Source organism: Apteryx rowi, unplaced genomic scaffold (assembly GCF_003343035.1).
Source record: "Apteryx rowi isolate R43461 unplaced genomic scaffold, aptRow1 scaffold_338, whole genome shotgun sequence".
NCBI classification, from domain to species: domain Eukaryota; kingdom Metazoa; phylum Chordata; class Aves; order Apterygiformes; family Apterygidae; genus Apteryx; species Apteryx rowi.
Genome location: NW_020449841.1, coordinates 496,470 through 509,677, shown reverse-complemented (window position 1 = coordinate 509,677; position 13,208 = coordinate 496,470). Strand labels below are relative to the sequence as shown.

The 13,208-nt window shown below is 59.0% G+C and overlaps 1 protein-coding gene across 2 annotated transcripts in view; it reads right to left on the bottom strand.

Annotated features, from left to right (window-relative positions):
- Positions 1-13,141, bottom strand: part of NHSL2 (NHS like 2) — a 28,540-nt gene extending 15,399 nt beyond the window's left edge. For both annotated transcript variants that reach the window (XM_026072154.1, XM_026072155.1), the window contains exon 1: positions 13,070-13,141. In XM_026072154.1, coding sequence (XP_025927939.1) covers positions 13,070-13,133 — 64 coding nt within the window. In that variant the 5' untranslated portion in view covers positions 13,134-13,141. The remainder of the gene's footprint in view (positions 1-13,069) is intronic.
- Positions 13,142-13,208: the final 67 nt, after the last annotated feature.

The window sequence follows — 13,208 nt, the reverse complement described above, 5'->3', positions numbered from 1 at the left end:
CTTGGCTACGCTCATCATTCCTCTGCCGGGCCCTCCTGCACGGACTGCAGTGCCACCCATGCCCCCCCTCGCACCCCTCCTGTCCCCATGGCCCCAGGGGTGCACACGGACCAGCCAGCGCTTGAAGCTGGGGCAACCAGGGTGATTGCAGCGTGAGGGTGGAAAGGGAGAGGGCACCCATGTCCTACAGAAAACAGAATCGCTCCTACAGGGCTTTCCACCCATGGAAAGCTTTGCAGATGCATGTTCATTTGGGAAAAAAAAGCAAGTGAGACGGCACTGTCCTGAGCTGACACGCGCAGCAGAGATGCTGTGTCAGAGGCACTGGCTGGGCTGGTTGCACCTTCCTGGCAGAAGTGGCAGCTGAGGAGGAGGAGGGGTCAGCAAAGGGAAGAAAGCAAGCTGAGCATCCCTCAGCCAGCTCTGACGCCCATAAGCCATGCGACAAGAGGCTGCGCCTGTGCTTGCACGGCCCTCTAACTGCAGGCAAGAGGGCAAGCTTAACCCCCTTATGCTTTTGGCTTTTGCTCCCTGGGTGCAGGTGTTCAGAAGTGTTTTGGGCCCCTGGCACAGCCCTGGCTGTCCCCTCAGCAGTGTTCGGCAGTGCAGGGCTGCCTCGCGCGGGTCAGTGTCCCACAGCAGCTCTGCAATGTGGCACAAGGAGCCAGTGACCCAGCCCTGGCCCCCTGCCAGCCTTGAGGGCTGATAAGGCTGTCCTGAGGGCTGGGCTATTTTTGGGAGCAGTCGGGCGCCGGCTTGTTCCAAGAGCAAGTTTGGGATGTTAGTGCAAGTCCCGTAGTTGCCATGGGAATGCCGAGAAACCTTTCCCAGTATTTCTGCAAAAGAGGAGCTGCTAGATCGCCTTGGGCCAGGAGGTCTCCAAGGGGAGCTGCATACGCAGCCCGTCTCCTGTGGACACCCAACTCTGGGTGCCTTCGTGGTCCAAGCCAAGTCCTGTGGGCTATGAGCTGCTCTGGGCCTCACATCTGCATCACTTCTACATGACGATGAGTATGAAAAGTGGAGGCACAAGGCAGAAAACCCAGCTATGTCCCTTCTAGGGAGCTCTGGGGAGACACAAGACACCATCGTGTCTCCTGCACCCTTTGGGAAGGGGCCCAGAGCAGCGCTCTACCCACTGGGCCACGCTGCTTCTCCAGCGAAGCCCTGCCCAGGCATCCTGCGGCGCCCAGGATCCCCGGCCGGCAGCAGGAGCACCCTGATGGGAGCCTGGCAGAGGGAAACGGCGGTGGGTGGAGGAGCGGTGCAGCCAGAGCAGAGCCTGCTGCCCTTCGCAGTGACCTCCGAGGCCCTGGACCTTCCTCCGGGCCTGTCAAGCTTATCGGTGACAGGCTCAAAATAAGCAGTGCCCCAGGGGGCAAACACAGCAAACATCTCCGGGAGGCAAGGGGAGGCCTGGAGAGCACAGCCAGACGCCTTGCTCTATCCCATGCGCTCCCCAGCATTCTTGACCTGAGCTTTGCCTCCTTCACTGCTGGGGGGAAACTGAGGCATGGGTGGTTGCATGGACCTGGCCCAGGCTCCCTTCCAGCTTCCCTCCTCCAACCCTGCCTTGAAGAATGAACACACTAATGGAACTGTCAGTGGGTGTGCGGGGCGAGCGACTTCGGCTGCGTGCCAGCACAAAAAGCAATAACCAGCCCTGCCCTCACAGGCTCTGCTCCGGGGCAGTCTTGGGTCCTCCTGCCCCTTGCCATGCAACTTCCCCTTGCTTTGAATGCCGTGTTCAGCATGGTTTTGGTGCTATGTGCTTAAACCTGTGCTGGGAAACAAGTCAAAGACAAAAGTCTCCTGAAATACCTCTAAACATGTGAGGACAAGCATACGACCGCACAGGGTATACTGTCCTCTAACTCAGCCTTCTCCAAGTCAGCCCAAGGGAGCGTGCACCAAACCCTGTATCTTTATACAGGTTATCAAATTTGCAAACTATCAGACACAGCAGGTGTCATCAGGGGGTGCCACTAGCAATATAACATCTTGCAGGTTCTTACGCAGCACGAGCAAGCGTTCAGTCTTGGGATGGCACAGCTGCTTCGGATTACACTATTTGGTGGTAGAAGGACTAGGTCTGAAGTCACCAGGGAGTTTGCTTCCCACCTTAGGCCCTGAGCAGAGCTGCAGCTCGAGCCAGAATTTGTTCTCTCCTAGGAGAAGGGAGTCCCTGCAGGACTGCCAGCTGCAGAGCACAGACCAGCATATGTGCCCATGCCCTTAGCATCCCCCCAGAATCACGCGCGCTCAGCACCGGCAACTGTCCCAGCATTTACCTACTGCCCACGCATCCCGAATCCACACAGAGATATTCGACAGAGCCATCAAGAGTTGTTTCCGTCCAGGGTGAAGTTACTGTGAGACGTCTCTTGCTCGAGCTCCCCACCAAACTTTTCCTTCTCAAGCGTGCGCCGAGAAAGCACGAAGCAACAGCAATGCAGGTCCTGCCACTCTGCTCCTCGCCGGCGATGCAGTGGCACAACAAGAATGATGTAACGGCAGCAGCGGGCGATGCGCCATTAACAGAGCAGCCATGGCAACGGGTAGCGGTGCAGCGGCAACCCAGCGACAGCGGCTCGTCCTAACGCACCAGAGAGCTTTGCAGCGCCAGCGGAGGAGGAAACAAGCAAACTTCAAGGCTGAGACCGATCCCGACAGCAACCCAAACTCCACCGACAGGAGCCAACACACGGCAGTGCCAAAACCATATGCCGCCGACTTCGAGCAAGCGCCCTGGCCTGCTGACGACACAGAAACTCCTGTGCTCTCGGTGCAGGCAGCCTGATGACATTGCCTGTGGTACCGAGCCAAGGCGCACACCGGTCTGGGACTAGTGGAGAGGAACAGAAAATAGCAAACAGCAGGAGCTGGCAGCAACAGCAGAAAGCGCTTCCTGTCCGAAGCTCACCTCCTGCTGAACTTGGACACGCCGGTCCAGCTGCCCTGCTGAGACGCGTAATGGCAAATGAATCCACCGTGCACACAACAGCCTCAGGCACGGCAGCCAGCCTCCGGGACCGGACATCGACCCCGATCCGAACGACATCCTGAACCTCCAAATATGAAGCGACTCCTCTGCCGACAATCCCAACACCCACAGAAGGGAGAGCTCTGCTCGCTGCGAAGATCTTGCCRTCCTTCTGCAAGCACTCACTGCATGCAGGATGGAGTGCACCTGGCGTGAGCCCTTGCCTGGGATGACCGAGATGCCATGCCCTATGGCAGGCAGCGCGTCCCCCCCAGGCGTGCAGATGAGGTTCCTCCATGGGGCGGCTTTGCCGCAGAGCTGCAGGAGCCATCCCTGCCCTGGGACGGCACAGCCAGCCCTCCCCACGGTGCCCGTTGCCGTGAGGCCGGCGTGCTCTTGCGTCGGGAAGAACAACGGTGGTGCAGCGATGCAGCAGAGGGATGCAGTAGCTAATCTGACTCCAGAACGACACCGGCCAGCAGACACTTGTCTGATGCTCCTTTGAACCCTGGCACCAACAAACTGATCTGGACTTTAACATCATTAAGTAACGGCGAATATCTCCACCTCTAAAGAGCAGACACCTAAGTAGTCTGAATCTATCTGGCCTCGACCTACAACCCCCAGCTCCATGCTTCACCCAGTAGTTATACCAAGTCCTACATCATCTTCCTGCTTACTGCACAGCTACAAACTGTGCTGAGACCCCAGAGACGCACGCTGCAAGCTCTGAATGCAACTTCCTGAAACCCCGGAGGATGAGCGACGGAAGAGAGAGGCAGAAGGTTATTTCAAGCCACTTGTCGTGTAAAAGTATTTACAGGCAAAACGGAGCTGGACCTGTGAGGCAGGATCACTGCAGCCATAAGCATTCCCAGGATGGGGAGGGCAGGGCTACCTTGGCTCACAGGTGGTATCCACTCCACTGTGGATGTGAGGGCGAAATCCTGGCGCTCAGCAGCACTGCTGCACAGCAAGCCAGTATTTTGCAGTAGCCTTAAACTAAAATTAAATCTTTAATTCATTAAAGATTAACACCACTCTGCTACACTGAATGTGCCACAGGCGCTAGGCACCCTTCTTATTCTCCCTGTTTCACAAGCAATCAGCTGATTTTTGTACTGACAGGAGATAATGGTATTGTAGAAGCTGTTGGCAAGGGTGGGTGGGCTTGGCAGCTGGGAGGGTCATTCAGCTCGTGGGAAGAACATTGGGTTGCGAGAGATGTTTTTGTTAAAATCACCAGCAGCAAAATAACTACTAACATCACTGTCCATCAGTAGGCCTCAGAGTTAACAGCGTGTTACACAGACAGGGCAGACGGCCTGCCAGACCTGTCTGCAGCCCTGTGATGAGATCCTTGAACAAATAAAAAGCTGGATCCCAAGCGATTCTGGGATCCATTGCCTTCACCTCCCCCCCCGTGGGGCAGGCATGGAGGGGATGCGGGTGCTCCCCCTGCAAGGCGGCAGTCAGACACAGGTGACCCCGCGGCTGTCCCCAGCACCTGGGGGCCTCGTGCGAGCTCGGCACCCGCTTCCTGGGGCCCATGGGGAGCAGTGGGGTGCTCTGCCACTCGGGGAGCCGTTGCCACAGCAACCAGCCTGCCGTCACCCGTGCAGAGATAGGCAAGGTTTGAAATGGTGAGAGCAAAAGAGCTGCTGTCAGTCAAAGCGCCAGTGAGCACCCCAGCCCCACAGGTCACGGCTCCCGTCCAACCTCCAGCGAACCACCTCGGGGCTAGCCAGGGGCCAGGACATCTGGGTCCTCCCTGGGAAGGTAGTCCAGCCCAGCAAGGGACCCTAGGTGGTAAGACCTGGGGGACACAGCTGGCTGGGTCAGGCGTGCTCTCTCTGCTGCATGCCCTGCCTAAATGGGTCCAGCACCAACCTCCTGGAGCCTGGCGAGGTGCAGAGTCTTGCCCAGGTTGGCATTGCCCCAGCACCAGCCCCAACCGGGACCGACAGGCTGAGCAGCTCAGCTTTGGGCCCCACGCTCCAAGATATATGCAAACGAAACCAAGATAGCCAGGAGGGGAGCAGCAAAACCACGAGTGATGAGGAACAGCTGAAGGAACGGGGCTGCTTAGGCTAGGAGAGGGAGACGGCTTAGCTGGATGCAGCAACCGTCTCCCGGGACGTTGTTAGAAAGAGGAAAGCAACAGGGCAATGGCAAGAAACCAGGTCCACCTACAGTGGAAAATCTGAGGCTAGATATCGGGAAAATCTTCCCGCGTGGCGGGGCAACGGAGCCCGGGAAGGCGATCCGGCTGGGTGTGGGATCCCTTTCCTGGGAGCTTTTGGAAGCAGCTGAGGCAAACACCAGCCCGGGGGGGGTGCAGGGGAGCAGGGGCATCCTCAGAGCCTGCCGGCATGCTGGTGGCTGGGAGTGAGAGCTGGGTGCCGTGCCCGGGGCCAGGGTGCCGTGGGCTTCTGCAATTGTGCTTTTGAGTAGGAGTCTTGCAGATGCAGTGCACAAAAGCCCTCCGGGCTGCAACGGCAGGGTGGGAGGCTGAGCGGCTGGGTGTAGGTGGGGACACCCACCCCCTCTGCCCACCCTGCCAGCAGCGTCTGTTATTCCCAGTGCTGGGGCTGCTCTCTGTCGAGGCAGCGCTATCAGTTAAAAGCCGGGCCTGATCTATTTGGCTCTGGAGACACAAAACTGAGACCTTCATGGGGCATCTTGGCACCCGGCGCCAGCAGGGGAGGCACGAGGTGATGCCACGCGGGGAGGACTTGGCCTGCGAGCCCAGCAGTGTGCACAGGCACAGGATGAGGCGCGGCGTGCCTTCCGCTCGTGCTGCGGGGACGGGAACTGCCTGTGGACACGGCTGGGCTCTCAGCGGGGCTTGACCTGATACTGCAGCTAGCCATCAGATGAACTCACTCTGCTCGCTGCTCGGGGTCCAAGAGCCGTGGGGAGGTGGCCTCATTCTATCAAGGCCCTGGCCAGAGCAGGAAGGGCCTGGCGTGCAGCAACCTTTGCTGCTCCCAACGACAGTCTGGGATGGAGCTGCGCACGCCGAACTGGCGGCCACAGGCCGGGCGGCTCCGGACTTGGCCGTGGATGTGGGCACTCCTGCCTCCTCACCCTCAATTCGCTCTCCTGCACAACAGGAGAAGCCCAAACAGACCACAGATCTCTGACCAACCTGCTGTGAACCGTCCTCCAAAGGCAGCCCACAGGATCAGACCCCTCCAGCCYTTCCCCTTCTGCCAGCCCTTCTCCTGGCCTGTCACCGCTCTCCACTAGTCTGGCCCTTTCCAGTTGATAATGCGACTTCCTCCAGCCTATTGGAATCTAGCTTGTGTGCTTCCCTGGTAAAGAAAGGCAGAAGTTTTTCCTTGGAGCCTCAGGAAACCTGGCACAGCAACCTCCAAGGATCCTCCCTGCCATTCCCAGCATCAGCTGGCCGGTCCTCTGCAATGAAGGGATCCTCCTGCAGCCCCCTGCTTGAGATGCTCCTGAGCATCCTGTGCTGCAACAAAGCACGTCCTTGGGCCGGTGTGCGGCCTGGGGTGGTTTCCTCCGACCCTGCGCAGAGGCCTCCTCCGACCCCAGGTCAGGCCTCTCGCAGTCGTGGTGGCCAGAAGTGTCCCAGGTGATCAGCTGTGGGCTGCACCCTGGATCACAACACTTGAGCCCCTGCTCCACCCCCCCATTTCCCAAAACGGCTCAGCTGTTTGCTAGCTTTTCCCTGGAGATGTCCCCAGCCCAGCTGGAATGGTCTGCTTGCAGGCGGACGTCCTGGGCCATTCTCGCCCCTTGGCCRCCTCTGCCAGGAGTGTGGGCTGCTTATGGCTAGAGAAGCTGTAGCCCCTCACTGGGACTGGGAGCTTCCAGGAAAGCGCCGTTTCCCCTGTGCCCTGCAGGTTTTTACGCTCTCCAGGCCCCAGGACAATGCGAGGAAGTTGCCTGTGAGAGGAACGCGGCCAGGCATTGGGACAAAGGGGCCCGAGACGTGAACTCGGACACAGCAGGAGCGATGGTGAGGGCAGCGCGGTCCCCAGATGGCTCTGGCATTAGCATCAGCCCGCGTTGCTGCCGACCCTGCTCCCACAGCCACCAGCATCAGTGCCCGGACAAGGGCTGCGAGAGCTGCTGGGAGGGTGCAGCACTGCAGGGCTGGGCAGAGTCAATCCCACCGGGGCTCAGACACGACCCGAGGACTGGTTGGTGGCAGGTGCATGCTGCGGGGCCCTGTGCCTTTGGCATGGCCACCAGCAGAGTAATGACACCCCAGCGGGCTGGGGAACAGCAGCAAGGATTGAAATGAGAAGGGAAACCATTGTAGTTAGGGCCAGGTGGGATGAGAGATATGTGGCACCAACCTGGTGCCTCCTGCAAACCCTCTGGAGATGCGAGTCTCCGCAGCCCCTTGCCCCAGCGGGTTAGCCCCAAATGCTTGCTCTCACCCTGCAGAGTGAGCTGGGCCCAGGTTTAGTCTGCAACCTCTGCCGCCTGAGCTGCACGATCCCCTCGGAGGGGGAGGGCCGCAGGGGTGCCCTGGCTGCTGGCCCGTGCCCCCGGCCACCTGCCCACGCTGCCTGCCTTACCTCCGCGGTGCCGCGACAGCAGGAGCGACTCGGCCTTGGCCATGGCTACACCCAGCACGGGGCAGGGGCTGCTACGGGTGCATCCGCAGCCACGTGGGGTGGCGTGCTGCCCTCTCTGTGGTGCCCCGTGGTCCAGGCAGCAGGTGAGAAGCGCGGGTGCCGCGCAGGCTGGTGCAGCGCGGGGCAGCAGGGCTCTGCTCACTGCCGGGACGCTGCGTGCTCTGGTCGCCCGCTGGCCCTTGTGTCAAAAGCATGCCGAGGGGGTGAGCTTCCTCTGCCTTCCCCGCCTCCAGGCCCTTTCTCCAGCCCGGAGAGAAAGGAAATGACCAGGAACTGGCTGTTTGAGTCAGCTCCCTGCAGCCCATTGTCACAGCCCCGTCCCCTCTTCCTTCCCCTGCCGCCAGCCCAGGGGGAGGGGTGGGGCAGGGGGGCCGCGTTTGCGCGCAGCCCGTTCTCCCTCTATGCACCCTGCCTGCTCGGAGCACCAGTGCTTCGCCCGGTGCACCCCGGGCACAGCCGCTGTCCCACCAGCGGGGCTCCCACAGTGCTGGTGGTCGGGCTGGCCAGGCCCTTGACTGGGCTCTGGGGATGCCGCCAGCTCCCGCAGCGGAGCGGCAAGGCAAAGCAGGCTGCTCCCCCTGTTTGCACCTCTCCTGGGCGGGCTCAGGGTCTGGCCTGTGGCTCTGTGTCCCCAAAAGAAACCTCTAGCACCGCTGCCTACCTCTGCTCGTGCTGCAGCAATGTGCCCCTGCACCCCCTGTTCTGGTCGTGTATCTGCCACGTAAGAGAGCTCCTGCACAGACATGGGGTGAGACTGGGGGGCTGCAAAGTGTGGGGGGGACCCCTGCTTGGCTCATCCCTCCCTCCGCACTTCTTTGCTGCAGTGCCCAAAATGGGGATGGGGTTCAACAGCAAGTACAGGCTGGGCCCCGCGGGCTGAGCAGAGCTCCCCGCAGAGCCACGACACGCTCCGGCTGTGGCTGGGACAGCAACCAAATGGCCTGCTTCTGAAAGCCACACAGGACTCAAAGAGATGCCGGCACAGGCTGGCTGCTCCCCCCTGCCATCACCCCCCACCTCCCCAGTGCAGCATGGCCATTCCCACACAATCTGGCTGGAGCAGCCCTTTAAATCCTTGTCTGGAAATAAATGCCTAGTGACCTGACCCCAGAGCCTGGTGCAGCCTCTCAGCTGGGTGGAGCTGCTATCTCACCTCAATCCCTGAACATTTTTTAGCTAAAAAAAGGAAGAAAAAAACCAAGTATGGAGAGTTTCTGAATTCACCCAACCTTTTCACTGGAAGATGCAAGAGCCCCCCAAACTTCCTCTTGCTTTGGTTCCTTCTAAAAGCCACAAGCAAAGAATCCTCAGGGAGCGCTTTCAAAGTGCCCCAGTGATTTCTAAATCTAAGCCTGGTTTTCCCAATGGAATGAGGCTCTTGGGAGACTGAATTCCAGCAGAGACAGGAATGCAGCCCCAAGCACTCAGGTCACTTTGGGAAACAGGCTTATGGATGTAGTGCAAGGCAGCCTGCCTGAAGGGCCGTGCAGCTAGTGCTCACCTCCAGGGAGCTCGTCCACAGACACTTGGCTCCCTCTTCTCTGCAGACCCTTTAGTGACCTGCCTTGACACCAGACCTGTCTCCTGTCCCAACAGATCACTTTCCCAGACCATCCTTGTGGCTTGCTAGCACAAGACAGAGCAGGGTCATTGCTATCCATTCCCTTCCCAGGGCTCCCAGGTACCCAGTGACACAGCAGACCCAAGGGATGAGGTGGTCAAAGGATGGCCAAATGCCAGGAGAAGCCACTTCACTCACACACTGACAACCCAGACAGCACTTATGTGTGTTTCTCATAGGTTGGGGAATTAGGAGATCTGCCCCAGAGCGGGCCAGCAAAGGCCAAGGAGGAACCAGCAATGGATTCCCTTGCTCTCCCATGTCTCAGGACCAGCCCCCATTTGATATGTATCAGAACCACTCCTGAGCATCTACAGGGTGAGCGCAAAGAGGTGGTGGTAAGGGATATTCATTGCTGATATTTTTCCGAAACAAGCCGACCCGAGAGCAAAATGCAAAATCCATGGAGCCATGGAGAGAATAGATGTGGCTGCCGGGCGCTGTTTTCCAGGTGGACTCTGCCAGTAACTGCAATGTGGTGCTCCACCACTGCACCGCTCACCTTTGTGACTATGCTCCCTTAACCAGTAAGCCCGTGCGCCCAGGCTCAGGCAGAGGATGTGCAGGCGCTTGGCACCTACCCACCCACCCTTCCACTTCACTGTCTAGTAACTTCGCAACATAAACTGTCTCAGTTTGTGAGACCTGAAGCAGGTTTGTGTGAGTCACCCACCAGTTAATCTCCCCACCCACACAGCTGGTGTCTCTTCCGGGACCCCACCCCATAGTTATCATGACAGCCAGGGACAGACACAGTAACCTGAGAGATACCTCCCAGTCAAATCATTGGGCACGGAGACATGCTAATTCATCACAGCAATTGCAACAGCCTGTGAGAACGATGCCTTCTCCGACCAGCCCCTTCAAACACCACCACTTGTAAACAGGTATCCTGGGTTCAGGAGCAGCCTATGGACAACAGCATCTTGCTTGTCTCTTTGGGCAAGCAAGGAGGAGGTGCAGGGAGGCAAGAGCCCTAGTCTAACAGACAGCGCTACATGCATATAAAAGACACATTTTTGCCCGGTGGCTGGAGTTAAGGACAGAGCGCCCCAAGTTCACGCAATCTTGTCCAAGTACAACCCAGCAACATCCCACTGTTACATGAAGAAGAGTGCATTTTAAGTAACAGAGATGACACTGGAAAGGCCCCTCTGTGTGTTGCCCTCCACACTGAGGTATGCACGGACCTAGACACCTGCTGCCAGAAGCTGTTGGGCACATCCACATTCCTGCAGAGCTCTCAGCTCTGACAGTGAGTGACAGCCAGGGGCTGTGACAACAGGCAGTAAATTCCAGCCTGAGGATTGAGCCAAGAGGGAGGTACGTCCCTGACAGGCTCTACCAGAGCAGCGTGGAGCAGCTCCAGCTAGAGCAACCAAAACCAACCTATATTCATCAGGAGTGGCTCAAGTGAGCTTGGCTCTGCTCATATGGAAGAACGATCCTGCCTGAGGCTAGTCAAGGTACCTCCTGGCCTGAGTGGCCACCACCAAGCTGCAGGTCTCCCTCATCTCTTCTCCACGAGGGACCCCATCCTCCACTCCCAGGAGCCCAGCTATGGTTGTGCCCACACTGAAGGAAAAACCCTCCAAGTTACTAAGAGCTGTCCCTGCTCCCCAACCCATCTCCTCCACGTCGTTCAGCAGAGCTAATGCTGGCTGCAGCAGTTCGGCTGCCTGGCCCTGCAGTTGTCCCCACTGCTAGGGAGCCACTGCAGGGCTGTTTCTTTGGGGGACATGAGGCCCAAGGGGTTATCAAGTTTCAGAGACCTCCCCTCAGCAGATAAGCTCCAGCCTGGATTGCTCTGACGCCTCTCCACAAGAAAGCCTGTATTTAGCTGCTCAGGAATGCCTGAGCCATTACATCCCAACAGCCTCAAGCTTAAATGGTCTGGGAGCATCAAAGTGTTCTCTGCTCCATGCATGAGACGAGTTTAGAGATCTCCAGTGCCAGATGGGCAAATCACATTTCTCCCGACTTAGCAGAGCTGTTGTTCGCAGGCCCTGCCAGGAGCCAGGAGCAGCTCTACTCTGCTCTGCAATCAGCTTGGTCAAAAGCAAGGGACTAGGGTTGTGAGCAGAGAGGGAGGAAGATCTATCTGCGTGAGATTCCTGCGACTGCAGGTAGCTCATGCACTCTGTGCCCAAGGATAGAGATGGGCCAGCTTTCCCCATGAAGGTTGTCCTTGCAAACCCCCCTTGGGCCCTTCCCAGCAGCGCTGGGAATGTGATTTGCAGCTTGTTCTCCTAAGAATTCCTTTGATGATGCAGAAGTGCGATTAGCTCCAGTTCCCCCTTGGAGCTGCACTGGCTCCGACTGTCAGCAAGGTCAGGTGGTGCGGGCAGGGAGCAGGCCAGCATCCTGTGGCACCCCAGCCCTGTCTGAGGGTGCCCAGGTTGCAATCCAGGCTCCAGCCGTGGCCTGCTCCCTGCAAGACAGGGGCTGAGGGAGACTTGCTGGGTGCTGGATGCTGCCTCTGGCAGCACAACATCCTTCATCCCTCATGACCGGTTGAGCCCCAATGCAACTTGAAGCTTTCTTTGCTCTCTTTCAGCCCTTTGTGACAATTGCTACCACCGCGGCTGCAAAATTATACAGAGGCAGTCTGTACTTCCACCCCCTCTGCCCGCTAATTATTAAGCTATAACAGTCACTTGGGCTCTGACAATCACTCCACATTTTAATGCAGCTCCTAAGCAATTTTCCAGAGGTCCCTCCCAGGGCTGGCAGGTTCCCTGCTGCTCCCTGCACTGCCACATCCCCATTCTTGAGCCACTGGCCAGGCAAAGGGCAGTGCTTGCAAGAGCAAGGTAAGGCAGAGCTGAATGGGTTGCGCTCTGGGGTGCTAGGGGAAACGGACCCTAGACAGACCTGAGAGCCAAGGGACATGCCAGACCTGAGCGTGCCCAGGGTTTTTGGGCATTTCCAGGGACTGGGCTGGGTCAGGAAGGAAAGCTGAACTTCCAGGTGTCTGGAAAGGGTTGCTGAACTGCCTGGGCCAGCCCAGGTGGGGACAAGGGAGTGACCAGACAGGTCCTGCTTGTTCCACGCGGCTGTTTCAGAGCACGAGTGCACTCAGTTGCCCGCTCCTGGCTTTGAGATAGCCCTCCACATGCCATGCTCTTTCCAAATGCTCCTTACAGATTTGCTAGGGTTTCTGCCTTCCTTAGACATTTAGCTATATGATACCCCTTGGAGACACCCATCTCCCTGATGAGCTGCGGCAGAAGGGGGCTATGCGTGCTGGGGGCTATGCAAGCATGGGCTCCCCAACTGGGCAGGACTCAGCTCTGGGGCCGGCGAGTGCAGGCCTCCCCATAGCCCCCCATAGCAGGCCTCCCCATAGCTGGCTCTGCACAGCCTGGTGCACGATTCAGCACCTATTCCTCACACCAACAGCGAGTGGGGCAACAGGGATAGGACCCCATAGCGAGCCCCATCAAGCCCTGCTCAACTGTCAGCTCTGCCAGCCTTTGGCAAAGCCCTTAGTTGGAGGTGACCTCTCCCCGTGTCCTCCAAGTGACCCAAAGAGACCAAGTAGCTGGGGGGCTGCAGCAAAGGACAAGCCTCTCCCATCCCTGCTGCTGTCGTGAGGTCCATCCCCGCTGCTATAGCGAGGTCCATCGCTGCTGCTATAGCGAGGCGCATCCCATCCCATGGCATGGGGCCAGGGAAGAGACTCGGACAGCCTGGGGGGCACCGGGGAGAGGGAGCCTGCGCGCCCCGGCGGCACTGCAGCGCCGGGGCCGGGCGCGGCGGGAGCAGCCCGGGGCCAGCCTGGGGGCAGCGCGGGGAGCCGGTTCCGTCCCGCCCCGTCCCGTCCCGTCCCGTCCCGTCCCCCGGTACCTGTTGCTGAGCGCATCCTGCCCCGCCGCTGGCTGCGCGGCGCCTTCCGCTGCGCGTTGCCCATCCTCCGGCGGCGGCTCGCCCGGCCCAGGTGGTCAGAGCGCCGCCGCCCCCAGGCCGCTCCCCGCCGGCTCCATGC